Source organism: Amblyraja radiata, chromosome 12, assembly GCF_010909765.2.
Source record: "Amblyraja radiata isolate CabotCenter1 chromosome 12, sAmbRad1.1.pri, whole genome shotgun sequence".
Taxonomy (NCBI): domain Eukaryota; kingdom Metazoa; phylum Chordata; class Chondrichthyes; order Rajiformes; family Rajidae; genus Amblyraja; species Amblyraja radiata.
The window spans coordinates 12,000,388-12,021,681 of NC_045967.1; the positions used below are offsets into that span (position 1 = coordinate 12,000,388).

The 21,294-nt window shown below is 48.5% G+C and overlaps 1 protein-coding gene across 1 annotated transcript in view; it reads left to right on the top strand.

Annotated features, from left to right (window-relative positions):
• Positions 1 to 21,294, top strand: part of LOC116978942 (mastermind-like protein 2) — a 139,438-nt gene that overhangs the window by 106,719 nt on the left and 11,425 nt on the right. The window contains exon 3 of the mRNA XM_033030245.1: positions 20,353 to 20,463. Coding sequence (XP_032886136.1) covers positions 20,353 to 20,463 — 111 coding nt within the window. The remainder of the gene's footprint in view (positions 1 to 20,352; positions 20,464 to 21,294) is intronic.

Sequence of the window (21,294 nt, forward strand, 5' to 3'; positions counted from 1 at the left end):
GAGAGAAAGAGAGAGGGAGGGAGGGAGGGAGAGAGAAAGAGAGGGAGGGAGGGAGGGAGGGAGAGGGAGAGGGGAAGAAAGAGGTCCTCCTGTCACTATGTGCTGAATAACCAAAGCGTAGAATGCAACTGCAATCAGCCAATGTATTTGCTGGTCCCTCTCCCTTGGCCACTCGGTTGTGAAGCTGTCTGCGTGCGGAGTCTATTCCAAGGCTTTGTTGCCGCTGCCATCGATAAACTTGTCAGCCAGGTGTGGCTTCAGGAGTCATTGATTCCCTTCAAAGAGCGGCTTGGCTTTGTTATACAAGTGTGTACTTATCAATGCCACAGGGGCAGAGCAGCAGAATGCACTTAAAAGGGCTCGTTCAGCACGCTGTGCCAACGGATCAGTTACTGCTATCACACGGAAAAAGCGTTTTTTTCCCGGTGAAGGACAGCTCTCGTGACATGTACAGTAATTTGAGACTTGATCATTCTTTGTGCAAAGGCACTTCAAAAGGAGTTCATGAGAAAACAAACTGAGTCTAGGGTGGATTTGCATTCAGATGTAGTGCAATGCTGGGCTTGCTTGTATCAGTGCTGTAACTGATTAACCACTGCCTGATTGTTGTCTCCCATGTTGAGCCCCAGACATTATCCACAGGAGCAGCTGCTCCCAGTAGCAGAGACTGGAGTGTTTTTTTTTACTATATTATCATTCATTCTTTTATGGAGGAGTTTTTACCTGAATTCCTCATTGTTGAACAATTGTAGTGTAACTCTTTCCCTGCACACTCACCTTCTCCATACCTTCCTTCCTTCGCACCCCATGCCTTAGCACACAAGATAGTCACAAGATGCCAGAGTAACTCAGCGGGTCAGGCAGCATCTCTGGATAGAAGGAATAGGTGACGTTTCGGGTCGAGGCCCTTCTTCAGACTGTATACGCTTAAATACACAGACACGCACATGCATGCATGGCCACACACACACACACACACACACACACACACACACACACACACACACACACACACACACACACACACACACACACACACACACACACACACACACACAGATAGACAGACATACACACAGACATGCACAAACATAAACAGACACAGGAAAACACACACACACAGATACACATACACACACTCAGACATACACTGAGGCACACACACACACACACACATTCAGATGGATACAAATAGACTCAAATAGACACACAGACATACGCACACATCCGAACAGATACACGCACACAGGCAAATGTTAATGTACACAGACAGATACATTCGTATAAACAGACACACACACTGATTCATAAAGACACACATGGACCCACACAGATACACAGACACACACACACACACAGACACACACACACAGATACACACACACATACATACATTTATAATTTTAAAAACAATCCAGACACCCATTTAAATTGCAAGAAAGGGAACTTCAAACATATCATCGCCAGGACATTAGTGCTTGGGGAGGTGTGGGTTGTGTGGTTTAATTTGGGAAGAGATGCAGTTCTTTGCTTGTGTGGCATGGCAGTAATTGCAAGCTGTGCTCTTGTGTTGAGGAGCAGAGTGTTGGTGGTGGTGGTGGCACCAAATGTCCTCTGTGCCTGGGTGCTGTAGTGACATGGCTGTTTCAACAGGCCCCAGCGCACTGTGTCTAATGATTACACTGCCACAGACCTTGCCTTTTAGATGAGTCAACGCACTGATGTTCGGGCATCTGTTTACTCTGCGTCCACGCCTTTGGCAAACCGTGGCATGAGGGCTTGCGTTGCGGAATTAACTTCTGAACGCGGCTCTCAACGATGAACATTCAGCCAGTTCAGATAACATCAGCCAGTATTGTGCCCTGCACGCACTGTTGGTTTGGATAATAAGTGCCATTAGACCAGGGACCCGGTTCCTGAGGCAGCCTGCTCGAGAATCTCCCTTCACATTCCTTGCCTTGACATGCGAGGTTTAACAACGTGGAATTCAACGGTTCAATGGCGCGTTATTTGTCGCGTGTACCGAGGTACAGTGCAATTCATTTTTGTATACGTTTTAAAGTAAGTAAGTAAATAAGTCTGAAGAAGGGTTTCGGCCCGAAACGTTGCCTATTTCCTTCGCTCCATAGATGCTGCTGCACCAGCTGAGTTTCTCCAGCTTTTTTGTGTATCTTCGATTTTCCAGCATCTGCAGTTCCTTCTTAAACACAAGTAAATAAGTTTATCGGCCAAGTATTCACATACAAGGAATTTGCCTTGGTGCTCCGCCCACAAGTAACAACATGACATACAGTGACAGTTACGAATGACTCAGAAAACACTAAACATTAATAATAATAATAATAATATTTCAGTGCAGATATCACTATACATAAGCACTTAGACACATCTTAGATACGCAACATAGATACAAGTGTATAGCAGTAGTACACTAACACAGTATACAGCGTCACCAGACTTGGCGCCAATTTCAAGTCCCAGTCGTTGTTAAGTGCTCCATCCGTCCGTGCTGCTGCTGGCTGTGTCAAGCCCACGCTCTCAGCTTCGTGGAGCGGTGCCCGATCCAGCCGAGCCCCAGGCTGCTGCCGGGCCTCCAGCAGTCCACTCCACCGTCGATGTGCACCACACTGTCCACCGCAGCCGGTCTGTTCCGACTCCCTCCTCTCCGGTCCAGGAGGTGAGCAGGGACCGGGCTCAGCAGCTTCCCTGTCCGGGCCCGCCAGGCCTGCCGTAAGGTGCAGCCGCGGCATCGTGGGCCCAAAGTATTGGCGCAGACTCGGATTTTGAGTGACCAATTGCTTTCATTAATAAGCAAACTTTCCTGGCGAGACTATTCACATTTCCCATCGCTGTTGCTTTGTGGCCATGGAGTGGTATTGAGCTGTAGAAAGAATTGAAAAGTCACAGCAGGCTACTTTAGATTTTGCTTTAGAATCTAGAGATACAGCACGGGAACAGGCCCTTCGGCCCACTGAGTCAGTGCTGGCCAGCGATCATCCCGTACACTAACACTATCCTGCACATTAGGGGAAATTTACAATTTTTTTACCAAAGCCAATTAACCTACAAACCTGTACATAGAAACATAGGAACATAGAAAATAGGTGCAGGAGTAGGTCATTCGGCCCTTCGAGCCTGCACCGCCATTCAATATGATCATGGCTGATCATCCAACTCCGTATCCTGTACCTGCCTTCTCTCCATACCCCCTGATCCCTTTAGCCACAAGGGCCACACCTAACTCCCTCTTAAATATAGCCAATGAACTGGCCTCAACTACCTTCTGTGGCAGTGAACGTCTTTGGAGTGTGAAAGAAACCCGGAGACAACCCACTAGTTTGGTTTAGAGATACGGTACGGAACCAGGCTCTTCCACCGACTGAGTTCACACCAGCCATCGATCGCCTGTTCACACTAGTTCTATGTTATCCCACTTTTCCCATCCACTCCCTGCATGCCCAGGGCAATTTACAGAGGCCAATCAACCTACAGACACGCATGTCTTTGCGATGTGCGAGGAAGCCGGATGACCCGGAGGAAACCCACGCGGTCCCAGGGAGAACCTACAAACTTCATACAGACAAGGTCAGGATCGAAGCTGGGTCTTTTACGCTGTGAGGCAGTAACGCTGGCACTGTGCTGCCCTAATAGCCCACAGACTGAAAGAGAATTACTGACTTCCTTGAAGCATCTGTATACTGAGATGGACATACTAGTTTTACAAGGGTGGCCATATGTTTCCATGTTCACTTAAATTACAGATCCTTATCCTTTTTTAAGCTCTGACTGTTTTACTCCCTTCTTTGTTCTAATTTGTCCTTTGTCTGAGCACTTCCAAGAGTAGCCTCGCTCTGCCTATGGGCGACTCCTGGCTCCTGCCATTGTTGATCAATGTACAGTAAAGCATGTGATGCTGCAAACTGCCTTACATCACTGTCAAACCACCGAGAGAGAGGCTGGATTCCAAGTGAAAATATGGTCAATAATACCGCATATTCCTGAACTACTGCAAGAGAGATGCTTGGAACATCGCTTTAATGATCTATCACTGACTGTCTCTGTCTCTCTGTCTCTCTCTCTCTCTATCTCTGTCTCTCTCTCTCTCTCTCTCTCTCTTCTCTATGCGTATCTCTCTCTCTCTCTCGCTCTGTTCTTCTCTCTCTCTGTCGATCTCTCTCTATCAAGGATTGTGATCGTTATATCTGTCGGCTCTATCTCTACTCTGTGTATCGATATCTAAGCTATATCAGCTAGCCTATGCGATATACGACTCTCTCTCTCTCTCTCTCTCTCCCTCTCTCTCTCTCTCTCTCTCTATCTCTCTCTCTCTCCCTCTCTCTCTCTCTCTCTCTCTCTCTCTCTCTCTCTCTCTCTCTCTGTCTCTCTCTCTCTCTCTTTCTCTCTCGTCACACAGTCACAAAGTAGCAAGATACAATGTGGTGTGATTTATAGAACTAGACCTTGTAAATACAGTATTTGAGTTATTGGGGGATGAAATATTCTCCATTCAGTTTCAAGAGTGTTTAATTGTCATGAGTACTGACAATGGAACAATGAAATTGGTCTTTGCTACAGCCTAACATGCCCATCGTTGCAATAACTAACAGATACATATATGAGAATAAAAAACACAACAAATTAATAACCATAATAGTGGGTCTGTAGTGCAACCAACGACACAGTCCATAGAAGATCATAGTCACTGTTGTTAGTTGGTTGTTTAATTTAGAGATACAGCGCGGAAACAAACTCATCGGCCCTCTGAGTCCGCACCGACCAGTGATACACTAGCACTATCCTACACACTAGGGGGGGACAATTTACCAAAGCCGATTAACCTACAAACCTGTACGCCTTTGGAATGTGGGAGGAAAACGGAGCAGCCGGAGAAAACCCACGCAGTCACGGGGAGAACATGCAAACTCCGTACAGACAGCACCCGTAGTCAGGATCGATAACCAGGGCTCTGACGCTGTGAGGCAGCAAGCCGATTGCTGTGCCACCGTGTCGCCCACTTTGATGTATATTTAGAGGGCCATCGCCATTAGATTAGAGGCTAGTTTGTGCTGTGCTCAATGACTTGGTGGTTGGTGGGACGATGTTGCTCTTGAAGCTGGAGGCCGCGGTTTTCAGGCTCCTGACCCTTCTTCCCGACGGCAGTCGAGAAATGAGTGCGTGGTCAGATTTGTTTCAGCGTTGTATTTGAAGTCTGAACAAGGGTCTCGACCCGAAAACGTTGCCTATTTCCTTCGCTCCATAGATGCTGCCTCACCCGCTGAGTTTCTCCAGCGTTTTTGTCTTCCTTGCATTTTAAGTTGCATTTAAAAAAAAGTACTGTTGTGGATCCTCTTATCCTTCAACGCTGACTGAAACTCCATAATTTTTGTTCAAATAATCTATTAGCCTTTCGTGCAGTACCAGATAAGAGTAGGATATTTTATTAAGAAAGATTCGTAGGATCAAAATTGGAAGGTTTGTTGGGAGGTTTGCAATAGGTTTTTTCTTGTTCTTGCTCGGTGAGGAAGTTAGCTGGGGTGTTTCCAAGGGAAAGGGATTATTTCATTCAACAACTATTCCATGTATCTTGGTCTCCAGCCGCCCATTAGAATATGCAGCTCACAAATCAGTAACTGTTCTGCCTCAGAGGACGACTGAAGAGCGATTTTAACAGGGGATCCAAGCCCCCACTAGCGGTGAAACATTGCAACTGCTAACGGTTGGGGGACTTAATGGAAATTGTCTCGATTCTGCTGTTGTCTCCATCAATTTTACCCCCGCCCTCCCCCCCCCCTCCCCTGTGAAACCCAACACTAAAATAAAAGGGATTCTACTTGGCAATCGGTCTGATTACATTACTGTAAAGCTGGATCTAAATCAAACCCAGTAATCAGACATCGAAGGTTCTTTATTCCACTTTGCTTGCCTGCAGTACCTAGTCCATGAGATATTTAATGTGCTCTAGAGATTATTCCAAATACGGCTCCAAAAAACTAGATGCCCACTTCTGCCTCAGTGGACAGGAGCCATTACATGGAACAATTGACCTACAAGGACACACTACCATTTAGTTTGGTTTAGTTCAAAGATACAGCACGGAAACAGGCCCTTCGGCCCACCGAGTCGGTGCCGACCAGCGGATCCCTGTACTCTAGCACGATCCTGCACAATAAGGAACATTTATAATCTTCACCGAAGCCAATTAACCTACAAACCTGTACATCTTTGGAGCGTGGGAGGAAACCGGGAACACCCGGAGAAACCCACGCGGCCACGGGGAGAACGTACTAACTCCATACAGACACTCCATACACCCGTGGTCAGGGTCGAACCCGGGTCCTGGCGCTGTGGGGCAGCAACTCTACCGCTGAACCACCCCTGCCACAAATTTCTTGTACGGTTGTTGAGATCTGATTTGACTTCCGCTCACATAAATAGATCCTGGTGCGGATTGATCTCTGTCTGAAGTGCATTGGGAACAGATAAAAGAGGAACTTTGGGCAGGTTCTTGAAGGGGAAAACACTTCTTGATCCGTGAAGGGGAAGAAAAGAGGAATGCAGTAAACCTTCATTAAAATGGACCATAGCCGAGGGAACGGCATCCGTTATTGCCAAATGTCCGCTATAACCGAGTGTAATATACGGCACTTCACGTGCAGAGACCCAAAGATAAACTGTAGGCTGAACAAGAACTACACTGGCAGAGGTGCGTTATCTCAGCTGGAACATGAAGGCCAAACCCTGCCTGTACTCCACTACCAAGCTTCATTGTCTCGATACAGCAGTAGAGGCGGAGGCAACGTAGGCACGGCCAGGGGTGGCGAGGGCAGCCATCAGTAGGTCTGTTATAAAGAGGTCCGTAAAAACAAGGGTTTACTGTAGTTCGACCACCTCTCACGAGCCGGCTCTGTCCCACCCTGCTTTTTCCCCCCACTACTGTAATCAGTCTGAAGAAGGGTCCCGACCTGAAATGTCGCCTAACCATGTTCTCCAGAGATGCTGCCTGACCCACTGAGTTACTCCAGCGCTTTGTGTCATTCTATGTATTAACCAGCGACTGCAGTTCCTTATGCTCCTGTCCCACTTAGGAAACCTGAACGGAAACCTCTGGAGACTTTGCGCCCCACCCAAGGTTTCCATGCGGTTCCCGGAGGTTGCAGGTGGTTGCCGGAGGTTGCAGGTAGTGGAAGCAGGTAGGGAGGCTGACAAAAACCTCCGGGAACCGCACAGAAACCTTGGGTGGGGCGCAAAGTCTCCAGAGGTTTCCGTTCAGTTTCCTAAGTGGGACAGGGGCATAATGTCTCCATTTCACTGCTCCATTGCGAAATGTCCTTCGAGTGTGCCTACTTTGAAGACGTTGTCCTCCTCTCTCAGGCAGGGAGTTCCGTGAGACCCTCTCGCATGTCTCCCCATCTATGATCCCTGCTGCTCTTCTGCCCTTCAACTGTTTCTGACCCTTTTACTTGCCAGACTTTGTCGTGTCCCTGCCTCTTGTCCAGCTTTCTTCCCCCACCCCACATCTACTCCAATTGGCCTGAAGAGAGGTCCCGAGCCAAAACATTGCCTGACCATGTTCTCCAGAGATGCCGCCGGACCCACCGAGTTCCCCCAGTACTTTATGTTCCACGACAACAGTTCAAATTGGATAACTCTTTCAGACAAATAGCACAAACTCAATGAGGCGGATGATCAGTGGGAAAAGGAAATTGGTTCTTTGGCCCACCAGGTCCACGTCAACCATCACGCACCCAATTATTGACACTTATTTTAGTCTAACCAGTTCCTAATCTCCCCGACACTCCTGCCAGCCCCCTCCCTGATTCTGCCATTCATTCACACACGAGGGTTAATGTCCTCTGGCCCATTAATCCACTTGTCAGTTCATCTTTGGGTTTTGTAGATTAGAGATACAGCGCGGAAAAAGGCCCTTCGGCCCACCATGTCTGCACCGACCGCCGATCCCCGCACTTTGACACTACCCCACGCTAGGGACAATCTTTACATTTACACCAAGCCAATTAACCTACAAACCTGCGGGTCATTGGAGAGTGGGAGAAAACCAAAGATCTCGGAGGAAACCCACGCAGGCCACGTGGGAGAGCGTACAAACTCCGCACAGACAGGCTCCCGTGGTCAGGATCGAACCCGGGTTCTGGCGCTGTGGAGCAGGAACTCTACCGCTGCGCCACCGTGCCACCCGACCGGTGATAGGAGCGCCTAAAGGGAACCCGTGCCGTCCAAAGGGAGAACATGCAAACTCCACTCAGGCAGCACTGGAGGTCGGGCAGGAGCTCGGTCACTGGAGCTGTGAGGCAACAGTTCGACGAACCGCAACACCATGCTGTGTGATTGTATTTGGAGTTTCCTGCATCGTCAAAGTGACCACTTTTCTCCTCCGCCTGTCTTGAACCACATTCATCTCTGAAAAGCTCCCAGTTACAGTTTATTGATGTGATGAGAGGCGTCTACACATCACTCGCAGCCAATAATAATAATAATAATAATAATAATATCTTTTATTGTCATTGCATATCAGTGCAACGAGATTTAGTATGCAGCTTCCAACCGATGTCAAAGAAAAGTAAAATAAATAAATAAGCTGTGCGACGTGACCATCTGAGGGAGACAGTCCAGGGGGGATGGGGGGCACTCAGCAGGGCCGGTTCAGAGCCGCTATAGCTCTGGGAATAAAGCTGTTTCTGAGTCTGGAGGTTTGGGCGTAGAAGGCCTTGTAACGCCTGCCGGAGGGAAGTAGTTCGAACAGTCCGTTACAAGGGTGTGAGGAGTCTTTATGGATGCTGACGGCCTTCCTGAGGCACCGTGTGTGGTAGATGCCCTCCAAGGCTGGTAGCTGTGTCCCAATAATCCTCTGCGCTCTGTGGACGACGCGCTGAAGAGCTCTCCTCTCCGCCTCCGTGCAGCTGAGATACCACACAGAGATGCCATACGTTAATATGCTCTCTGTGGTGCAGCGGTAGAACGTTGTCAGCAGCTGTTGGGGCAGACCAGTCTTTTTAATGTCCTCAGGAAGAACAGTCGTTGCTGTGCCTTCTTGACCAGCGCAGCTGTGTTGGTGGACCATGTGAGGTCTTCTGAAATGTGAGTGCCCAGAAACTTAAAGCTGGACACTCTCTCCACACTTTCCCCGTAAATGGAGATTGGGGCGTATTCTCCATTATGGGACCTCCTGAAGTCAATAATCAGCTCCTTTGTCTTGGAGGTGTTTAGTGACAAGTTGTTACGTGCGCACCAGTCCGCCAGGTTCTGCACCTCCGCTCTGTATTGTTGTTTCATCACCGTCGGTGATCAGCCCAATCACTGTTGTGTCGTCTGCAAACTTCACGATGGTGTTGGTGTCGAATGCAGGGACACAGTCGTGAGTGAAGAGGGAGTAGAGCATGGGGCTTAGTACACAGCCCTGTGGTGTGCCGGTGCTCAGGGTGATAGTGGAGGACAGGTGCGGGCCCAGTCTCACTAGTATTCGGAAGCTTGTCGCTGGAGTTCCAAAGCCATGTTTCATATAAAAGTCTGAGGAAGGGTCTCGACCTGAAACGTCACCTATCCATGTTGATACGTTCATGGGTTAGACCAGTGGTTCCCAACCTTTTTTAGCTCATGGCCCCCTTGGGATCTTTTAATTTTTCTGTGCCCCCCCCCTGACATTATTAGCGGGAAAAAAGTACTTCAATATTATAATACCTTCCATAAAAATATCAGTGTCTAATAATTGCACATATATTCTCTTTTATTCTATTCCACAAACATCAAAAATATTTCAACTACATGGATTTAAATTTATTAGAACTGAAATTTAGGAGGTAGATCTGTGGCCCCCTTCATTGAACCTGTGGCCCCCTTCATTGAACCTGTGGCCCCCTTCATTGAACCTGTGCCCCCCTAAATCCCCCAAATTTTCCTGTGGCCCCCCTGAAATTTGCCATGGCCCCAGGTTGGGAATCACTGGGTTATAGGAGCAGAATTAGGCCATTCGACCCATCGAGTCTATCCCGCCATTCAATCATGGCTGACCTATCTTTCCCTCTCAACCCCTTCTCCCCATAATCCCTGTTTTCCAGCGATGTGGCCTGACCCGCTGAGTTACTCCAGCACCTTTTGTTTGTTGTAAACCAGCATCTGCAGTTCCTTGTTTCTTCATATAAATTCCCTCTGATTACTAATGCAGACTATACTGTCTTGAATAAAAGCAGAAAATGCTGAAAGTACTCAGTAGATCAGACAGCATCTGGGGGGATGGACGCTGATTTAATGTTGCCCTTCCAGCGATAAAAGTGAAGGCAGTATGGAAGCAGAGAGAGGAGAGGGGAAGAAACATAGAAACCTAGAAAATAGGTGCAGGAGTAGGCCATTTGGCCCTTCGAGCCAGCACCGCCATTCAATATGATCATGGCTGATCATCTAAAATCAGTACCCCGTTCCTGCTTTCTCCCCATATCCCTTGATTCCGTTAGCCCTAAGAGCTCTATCTAACTCTCTCTTGAAAACATCCAGTGAATCGGCCTCCACTGCCTTCTGTGGCAGAGAATTCCACAAGAAAGAACAAAGAGAAGGCGAATGGCAGGAGAACTCCAGCGATGAAAGGAAGCGGCTGTGGTCTCTTCACATTGCTGTTTACTCCTTGTCAGTGGCTTGGAATCTGTTTCATGACTGTTGAAATAACTGCACGATTGGACATGTTTCCAAATCCAGGGCTTGTGCAGGGTGTGACACAATAAATGGTTGGAAAATTCTTCACTGTTTACAGAGGTGAACTCAAAATATCTTTCACAAAGAATATTTCATATTCTCTCTCTCTCTTTGTCTGTGTGTGCATGTGTATGTGAGTGTGTCTGTGTGTCTGTGTGTGCGTGTGTGTGTCTGTGTGTGTGTGTTTGTGTGCGTGTGTGTCTGTGTGCGTGCGTGTGTGTGTCTTTCTGTGTGTCTCTCCCTCTCTCTCGCTCTCTCGTTAAGGATCTCATTCTCTTTTAACGTTGGCTTTGACCTCTTGTCGGGATACAGTACTATGGCAAGAGGCCATGCATGTGATGTTGGCCAGATGCCAGTGCAGTGGAGCGACTGTGTGTCTGTGCGCGTGTGTGTGTGTATGTGTATGTGTGTGTGTGTGTATGTGTGTGCGTGTGTGTGTATGTGTGCATGTGCGTGTGTGTGCGTGTGTGTGTGCGTATGTGTGTGCGTGTGTGCGTGTGTGTGTGTGTGTGCGTGTGCGTGTGTGTGTATATGCGTGTGTGTGTATGTGCGTGTGTATGTGTGTGTGCATGTGGGTGTGTGTGCGTGTGTGCGCATGCATGTGTGTGTGTGTGTGTGCGTGCGTTGTGTACGTGTGTGTACGTGTGTGTGCATGTGGGTGTGTGTGCGTGTGTGCGCATGCATGTGTGTGTGTGTGCATGTGTGTACGTGTGTGCATGTGTGTGTGTGCATGTGTGTACGTGTGTGTGCATGTGTGTGTGTGTGTGTGCGTGTGTGTGCATGTGCGTGTGTGTGCGTGTGCGCGTGTCCTCAGTCTGTTTGACTGTCAGGGTGATCACAGTCAGGAGCTGATGTTGTGGCCAGAGTCACAGTGGATGGCTGTCGGTGCCGTGATATGTGTCTGACCAACCCCGGGTCTATCCCCACTCCATTATAACATTTACAGAAGGGCGCTCAACGATTGTGTTAATCATATACTCGACTATCGACATCGAGCAAGAGAACAAGAGACAGAGAAAGAGAGAGAGCAGAAGAGAGAGAGAACAAAAAGAAAAAGCGAAAGGAACGAGCCCCCAACCACCCCTCCCCCCCGCTCAAGAGACCTCACCCCCTCTCCTCCCTCCCCCTCCCCCTCCCCCTCTCCCCCCCTCTCCCTCTGTCCCTCTCTCTCTCTCCATCTCTCTCTCTCTCTCCCCCTCTCCCTCCCTCTCTCTCACTCACCCATTCACTCAAGGATTTAACCTCAGCTCTGGAATTTTCCTGATGGTGTATTGACGTAATATTTACAGTTCAGGAACAGGCCAAACGAGTCTTTGCGTTTTTTTTATTGGCATTTGTCCTCGTTCTCCCATTTTGTGTTGGTGTGTTTTATTATTTTGTTTTAATTTTGCCGCCAACAAATCCCACAGGATTGAAACATTGTCCCCCGTAACCAGATGCACTCCAGCCCCTGCAGCAGTGCCCACCAGCTTCAGAAAATCACCAGTTCTTGGCAGGCCTTCCCTCTCTGGGCTCACCCAGCAGTAGTGGTAAACTCACAGTACAGGCAGCCAGCCAGTTGGCTCAGGTGGACAGCGAGGATAGCCACTGCCTGGCCACGTGAAGGGCCATCTTCGCCAGGCTCATGGGCAGGTCACAGACTCACCCCTACCCCATCAAGGGAGCTCCATTCAAGACCGCAAGAACATGCGGAGAATTGTGGACGCAGCCCAGACCATCACACAAGCCAACCTCCCTTCCATTGACTGCATTCACACCTCACGCTGTCTCAGCAAGGCCACCAACATAATCAAGGACGAGTCGCACCCTGGCCACTCCCTCTTCTCCCCTCTCTCATCGGGCAAGAGGTACAGAAATGTGAAACTGCACACCTCCAGTTACAGGCGCAGTTTTGTTCCCAGCTGTTACCAGGCAACTGAACCATCCTATCAATAACTAGAGAGCGGACCTGAGCAACTATTTACCTCATTGGAGACCCTTGGACTAGCTTTGATCAGACTTTACAGGACTTTATCGAGCATTAAATGTCATTCACGTTATTCCCTTCACCGAGTATCTGTACACTGGACGGCTCGATTGTAACCATGTATTGTCTTTGCGCTGACTGGTTAGCACGCAACAAAAACCTTTTAACTTTAAACATGACCATAAACTAAACTCAACTCAGTAAATTCCCCCAAGTCGATGGCAAACTGTTCACTGTTTGTAAGTTGTGAGGTCGCAAGAAGTTGCCAATCTTATCAAGAGGAATGCAACCCAGAAGCCTCCTGCCACCTTAATTAAATCCTGCAATATTTGTGGAGACTTCAGTTTCTTTCTCCCTCATGTCCTTATCTAACTTCCTGTTATTTGGACTGATCCTCTTTGGGTAAACAATGGCTGAGCTATTGAGGAAACGTTCATAATGCACTCGATATGTGAGTGTTTTCAAACTCAATCTAACGGAGCATCAGACATTGCATAAGTTTTCGATCTAATGTTGCCTTTCTGTGACCTGTCAGACACTGACTGTCTGTGGCTGTCAAAAGTACGTTCCCACTTTGCAGGGATTAATGATAAAAGTTGTCGTTTAACCTCCATTCTGTTCTTTGGCCCTCGCTGTACTATAGGGGTTGCCAACTTTCTCCCTCCCAAATAAGGGACAAAAGGTCAATATTAGGGACAAATTCCTGAAGGCAATTCGTTGCCCGACTTGGCCGTGGCTGGGTGAATGATGAGTTGGCCCCGGGTGCTGGACTGCACACAAAGCCCAGCCGGCAGGACAGCTGAGGAGTTTTGGCCCGGGCAACGCCGCTCGCAAAGTCTGGCGCCCCATCCAACTCATGAACCGATGATCGGTCATGAGAAGGAGGGGTGGTGGTGTCGGCAGTAAGCGAAGGTCCGAAGGTCGGACAGCCGGCCGGGCTGGCGACGGACGGGGCCACGGGCGAGGCGCTGCTGCTGCTGCACTCCATGGGCTGCACTATAATAATAATAATAAATTTTATTTAATGGGCGCCTTTCAGACATCTCAAGGACACCTTACATAGATTAATAGAAATAAAAACATATAATCAGAATAAAATAAGTAATAAAGACATCACAGAGACACAAATTAAAAACAGAATTCAGTCCAAAAACAGAAAATGAAAAACACAATGCGAAGAGAGAGCAGCGGCAGCCAAAGCGCGCTAGCGTCCACTCTCCCTCCACGGCAGCCATCTTGGACACACTTACAGGATTACATTAGACAAAAAAATCATCCCCCCACAATGGATACCACTGTGGAGGAAGGCACAATGTCCAGTCTCCACCCCAAAGTCAGGCCTATTGAGGCCACCGCAATTGCCTCTACGGAAGCCCGATGTTCCTGGCTGTTCTCACCGGGTGGTCTTGCCCCAGCGTCGGGAGAGTCCTCTATGTCGGGACGGGTGAGGCGGGGCCGGACACGGCGTTCCGACCCGGCAGTCCCCTCGACCCGAGTAGTAGCAGTCAAATGCGGGACAAGGGCGGTCCCGTATGGGACAAACTAATTTAGTCCAATATACGGGATGTCCCGGCTAATACGGGACAGTTGGCAACCCTATTGAACTTCACCTGTACAATAGACTGGGCACTTTATTGCAGTTTTGGCAGAGTTTTTACATGGGGTAGGAATATTTTAATAGGACATCGGGCGGCATGGTGGCGCAGCGGGAGAGTTACTGCCTTACAGTGCCAGAGACGCGGGTTCGATCCTGACAACGGTGCTTGTCTGTACGGAGGTTACACCTTCTCCCCGTGGCAGCGTAGGTTTTCGAGATCTTCAGTTTCCAAAGATGGACAGGCTTGTAGGTTAAGCGGCTTGGTATAAATGTAAAATTATCCTGACTGTGTATAGGGTAGTGTTAATGTGCGGTGATTGCTGGTCCGTGTGGACTTGGTGGGCTGAAGGGCCTGTTTCCACTCTGTATCTTTAAACCAAACTAAAACTAAGCATAGGACAGACAATACAGCACAGGAAGGGGCCTTTCGACCCACGATGTTTGCACCGAACATGATGCCAGGTTAAACTCATCTCATCCGCCTGTACACGACCCACATCCCGCTATTCCCTGCTCTTCAACCTACCTATCTAAAAGCCTCTTAAAGGTCTGGGAGGCCATTTAGCCCAGTGAGTCTGTACCAGCTCTCAGAGCATTCCCATCAATCCCATTCCCCCACTCACTTCCCTGTAACCTGATCTCTTGATCAACCCGCTTCTGATCACCTCATCACCCACCTGCCCAAGGGGCGACTTACAGCGGGCCACCAAAATGCCAAGGTTAGGACTGAACGCACACAGCAGGACCTGTGAGGCCGCAACCTCGACTGCTGCCCCACCATGCTATGCTGCCCATGCAACAGAGCAGGTTCATACTTGCCTCAACACTACACCAAGATTGGCACAATGACACAGTGGTAGGGACAGCGTGGGTTTTCTCCGGGTGCTCCGGTTTCCCCCCACACTCCAGGGAAGTGTGGGCTTGTAGGTCCATTAACTTTGGTTAAAAATTGTAAATTGTCCCTAGTGTGCAGAATAATGCTAGTGTACGGGGATCACTGGTCGGCACGGACTCGGTGGGCCGAAGGGCCTGTTTCTGTGCTGTATCTAAAGTCTAAAGTAACAGGGTGGGTTTATGCTGACGTGGTAGTTTTGAAGTTACCAAAGCAGGATCACTAATTGTGAAATTAATTTCATTCACTTTTGGATGTTTAAACATGTCTAGATGACTTGATGAGCGATTTACCCACCGTTTAGCCATACGTGGTGGACGAGGGAACTCTCTCCATGTTCTTAAGGAGGGTAATTGCCAGCAGATGTACATTGATCCTGGATAGTTAACAAGCTATCTGCTTTAACATGCATTCACTGCAAGGCATAGTATTTCCCAGGGTCGTTCAATTTGGAGAAAATTGATTGCTGCTGGCAAAATATTAAATAAAAGGGCTTCTCTCTGACATTAAATTTCAGTAACACCAGCAACTGACACACAAGCAAAGCCTAATACAAATTGACATGCTATGGTGCACACCGCATTGCTGATTGACAGGTTTGTTATTACGATAAGTTTTTACCACAATGTAGTTTCACAAGTTCCAGTGTGGGACCATGGAGATTCCCCTGCAAGGTACTTACCAAAATGTAGGTTGAGAGAGTCTGAAGAAGGGTCCCAACCCAAAACCCCACACATCCTTTTCCTCCAGAAATGCTGCCCGACCCCCTGAGTTACTCATAAGCTCATAAGTTCTAGGAGCAGAATTAGGCCATTCGGCCCATCAAGTCTCCTCCACCATTCAATAATGGCAGATCTGTCTTTCCCTCTCAACCCCATTCTCCTGCCTTCTCCCCCATAACCGTGCTAATCTAGAATCTGTCAAAATCCACCGTAAAAAATACCCATTGGCGACCTCCACAGCATTCTGCGGGAATGAATTCCACAGATTCACCACCCACCGACTGAAGAAATCCCTTCTCGTCTCCTTTCTAAAGGCACGTTCTTTTATTCTGAGGCTGTGGCCTCTGGTCCTAGACTGTCCCACTAGTGGGAACGTCCTCTCCACATCCACGCTATCCGGGTTCTACTCCAGTACTTTGTACACTGTAAACCCTCACAATAATGGACTCCGGAGAGGGGGGAGGTGTCCGCACTAACAGAAGGAAGGGGGGGGGGGGGGGGGGGGAGGGGGGAGGTAAGGCCTGGAGGACCCAAGGCCTGGAGGAAACAAACATGAGATGAGGTGGGGAGGGGGGTGTGGTGGGGAGGGGAGGTTGAACCTGAGGGGGATTCCCAGGCTGGGGAGCTAGAGAGCCCCCAGCCCCACACATGGTGCACCGGGTATGGGGCCCGGTACCCACACCGCCTTCATGCTGCTCCCTCTCTCCGCTCCTGCAACCGGAAACTCCCGCCACCTGGAGCCAGCTCGTTGGGTAACTGGCGGAGTTGGCGGGGTGGTGCAACCAGAGCTTCGGTCCGCTATAACTGAAATCCGTTACATAGAGGTCTGTTATTGCAGGGTTTACTGTATATCTTTGATAGATGGTGCTGTTTGTCATGATTCAAACCTTGCGCCTGTTAAACTGATATATTATATTTGGCATCTAATGATGTAAGCAGTTCATGGAGACATCCTTTCAATTGTAATTGTAATTTATTTATTTAGGGACAGTGCATATTAATAAACATTTACATGTAATACGCAAGATTGCAGCCAGTAGCTAATTTCCATCTTTAGTCCCATTCTAGGGTGGCGCACAGAGGCGCAGCTGGTAGAGTTGCTGCCTCACAGGGCCATAGACCCACGTTTGTGTGCTGTTCGTGTGGAGTTTGCACGTTCTCTCTGTAACTGCGTGGATTTCCCTCAGGCAGCTCCAGTTTCCTGCCCACATCCAAAGACGTGCAAATTTGTAGGTTAATTGGCCTCTGTAATATCTATACTTAGTCTAGCAAAAAACTCAAAGTCTCATCTTGTATGTATATATGTATGTTCCCGAGTTACAGCCAAAACGGTACATGATAGCACATCAATTTTAGGGCCGCCTTATTCACCATTCGCCTGGGGTGTGTGGTATCAAGTTTTGTTCGATTTAACAAAGTAATTGCCTTTATAACTTCTACCGCGAATGGCAAAAGTGTCAATGCGGCAGGTTGCGCCTGCGCTGTGCGCTCACACTTGCCGGTCCCGGTATCCGTGCATGCGCAGTTTGGGGAGGGTTGCCGGTCCCGGTACCCGTGCATGCGCAGTTGGGGGAAGTTTGCCGTGCCAGGCGTCATTTTAAGTTCACCATTTTGATCTCATATTTGCGTGTGTACTTAATGGCGTCACAATGGGGACCCAACGGGTCCACGGGTCGTCTAATTAACTTTATAACCCCCCCTACCCCACTCCACCCCCACTCCCCCCCAAACCAACCAAACTTTCCTCAAAATTAGGAGCTAATATTCTGTTTTTTAAAAATTCCAAGTATAGAATATTTTAAATATGCGACAACGTGTCCGTTCAGGAGAGAGCATTGAGAGTGTTTGTTCCTGAGCCCTTGCTGAGAAGTCCAGTTATTGCTGGCAGTTGTAATGTCCCTGTATCTTATCACAGCCATTCCTTCACACATTGTACCAGGCTTGGACCATTTCCTGTTGTTCCTTCCCGAGGCCTGAATTCCCGCTGTTGCATTTCCGAGATTGCCCCTGCCACTTCCGTGAGATACCGCAAGCAGCATGAGCGTTGCAACTTCTGGGCGGCTTTGCACGAAACGATGTGCATTTGATCATTTCTGCTCAAGGAAGCAGAACAGCACGAGAACAGGAGGCATCACGCTCAACTGAACTGTAAACAGCAGAGTTTGCTGATTCGGAGAATTAGCTTTGGTGCAGTGCTGCAGCTTAGACATGCAACAAGCCATTACCAGAGCATCGCAATTTACCAACTCTGCACGTGGGGCTTTTAGATGCATCCCAGAGGAATTCACCATTCAGTTTCCAACTGCGATTGTGCAAATCCTTGGAGATTGTGTCCAATGAACTCCAGCTGATTCATCCTCTTGGATAGAGCTTTATCCCAAATGGAAAGACTGTTCAATAATTAAGGGCTACAACTGCTCATCTAATTTAATGCCGACTACATCAGCAATATTCCTCCCTTGGATTGATCACAGCATTACCCTTGAGAATAACTAGTATCGGTTTACGATTGTCATATGCATTAAGATACAGTGAAAAATAATGTTTTGTGTCCTGTCTAATCAGATAATACCATACATAAGCGTAAAGAAGTTATACACAAATACAATAGGTCGGCAAATAGATAAGTATCAGAGTTTAGTTTAGTTTAGAGATACAACGCAGAAACAGGCCCTTCAGCCCACAGGGTCCACACCGACAAATGATCACCCTTACACTAGTTCTATCCTACACACTAGGAACAATTAACCTACAAACTTGCACGTTTTTGGAATGTGGGAGGAAATCAGAGCACCGCATCGGAGTCAACGCACGCGGTCCCAGGGAGAACGTACAAATTCGGTACAGACAGCACCCGTAGGCAGGATCGAACCTGGGTTTTAGTAACTGCACCACTGTGCCATCGGAGTAAAGAGCATTATGGCATTACAGTTACAGAGGGAATGTATAGATAAAACAAAAAGTGCATTGTCTGAAATGTGGTAGGTTGGAAGATCGGGACTATACCCTTCATAATGAGAGGACCGTTCAGTAGGCTGGTAATAGCAGGGAGGAAGCTATTCCTGAGTGCGGTGTTAAGTGCTTTCAAGCTTTGGTATTCTCTGCCTAATGGGAAAGGAGTGAAGAGGGAATGCCGAGGGGTAAATTTGGTCCTTGATTGAAACCAATGCTCTTGCAGCATATTGATTGATTGAAGTGGGTTCAAACGCCAAGTCCAGGATGTGTGCAAAACCTGGTTGAGCTCCCACACTCTCAGAACGATACCAGCGGTGTGCTGCATTGTTGAGGTGCCACCTTTCATCGGACTCAGTAGCGTAACATCATCAGTGCCTGGAGTCATCCATGGGTCAGGCAGTTCCTTGTGTCTTGATGGGTCGATTAATACATGCAGCATGAAAACTGGCCCCTCTGCCTACAGTTATCAACCGTAGATCACACGCGATCTCATCCACTCCCTACACACTGGGACAATTTAGGGATGGCCAATTAACCTACAAACCTGCTCGTCTTTGGGATGTGGAAGGAAACCGGATCACCCGGAAGAAACCCCCATCCTGGATTTGAGTACGTGCATGGAAATGATTGACAAACTGGTCTATAAGATTTGTCCGTCAAATAGACATTTAATCTTTAAATGAATAAATGGAATGATTTAGTGAAGAAGGGTCTCGACCCGAAACGTCACCCATTCCTTTTCTCCAGAGATGCTGCTTGTCCCGCTGACTTACTCCAGCGATCGTTTCGCCGAACACCTCCGCTCGGTCCGCACTAACCAACCTGATCTCCCGGTGGCTCAGCACTTCAACTCCCCCTCCCATTCCGAATCCGACCTTTCTGTCCTGGGCCTCCTCCATGGTCAGAGTGAGGACCACCGTAAATTGGAGGAGCAGCACCTCATATTGGGTAATTTACACCCCAGTGGCCTGAACATTGACTTCTCCAATTTCCAGTAGCCCTTATAGTCTCCTCCCCCCTTCTCAGCTCTCCCTCAGCCCTCTGGCTCCTCCTCTTCCCTTCTTCTTCCCAACCCCCCCCCCCCCCCCCCCCCCCCCCCCCCCCACTCTACATCAGTCTGAAGAAGGGTTTCGGGCCGAAACGTTGCCTATTTCCTTCGCTCCATAGATGCTATCGCACCCGCTGAGTTTCTCCAGCACTTTTGTCTACTCCAGCATTTTGTTTGTCTTCGGTGTAACCCAGCATCTGCAGTTCCTTCCAACGCATTTAATCAGAAAACCATTCTTGCTAGCCAGAATCTTTGTTAATCTATTTCTGGTGCACAGTTTAAACCACCAGCTCACTCGGGGTTTCGGCTATAGATTCATCACAGCATGTAGCTCACATGAAGGTTTGTGCTGCAGGGAATGTTAGTGTCTCAACTGTAGATGAAACAGTTGAAAGCCTCACAAATAAATGGAGGTTTCCGTAGAAGTATAGTTTTCTCTAATTCCTTTGTCTCTCTCTCTCCTTCTTGCAGGATCCTAACTCTAGTAATAATTACATCAAAGCCACATCACACGCCTTCCTGAAGCAGCAACTCCTGAAGAAGCAACATAATCTCCTCCAGCAACAACTCATGGCTGACCAGGTGAGGCAAGCTCTTCAGATGGCAGTTTAGTGAACACAGTGCTGAGATTATAACTCCTGAATGAACCCAGCTCCGCCTCACTCACCTTATTGTGGTAGAAACACATTACAGACAGAAGAGGTTTGACACACACAAGTAGACTGGTGTTAGAACCGCCCAGCTGCTCTGGTAGCATCTGTGGAAAGAGAAAAATAAAATTGAATAATTGTCATTTATCTCACAGAAACAGTTACACTTAATGCATGTAATCCCTGACTGTAGTCAAAATCTCTTCCATGTGCTCGTTCGTAACTGAGTTCTTGAGGCATTGCAAAAGGATCAAATGCAGATTGAGTTTGTACTGCTAGTTCAAGCTGTGCACAAAATCTGTGGGCAACGTGTGAGGGGTTTTAGACGGCTCTGGGCCGGCACTCAATGGTGTTTTATTTGTTCCGTATGCAACTGCACGGCGATATTCTGTTTGCATATTTACTCAAGTCAGGGTGACCCGCGCTGCTCGATGTAGTGGAGCAGGTCCCGCCAACCGACGTCCCTCTCCTTGCCCAGCCGTCTTTGTGTCCCAGGGGCGCTTAGCTTGAAGGCGTTGGTGGCATTGACCCGGTTGACTGTTCGACCGGCCCTTGCTCCTTGCGTCGGATGTCTCCAGAGGCCCCCTCCTGGTTCGGCTATTCGCCGAGCCCTTGGGTGCGTCCCGCCGACTGATGAGCCCCTTGGGCGGGTCCGCGGTCCTGAGGGGTAATTCGTTCATTCAGAGGGTGGTGGGTATATGAAACGAGCTGCCAGAGGAGGTAGTTGAGGCAGGCACTACGACAGCTTTGAAAAAACACCTGC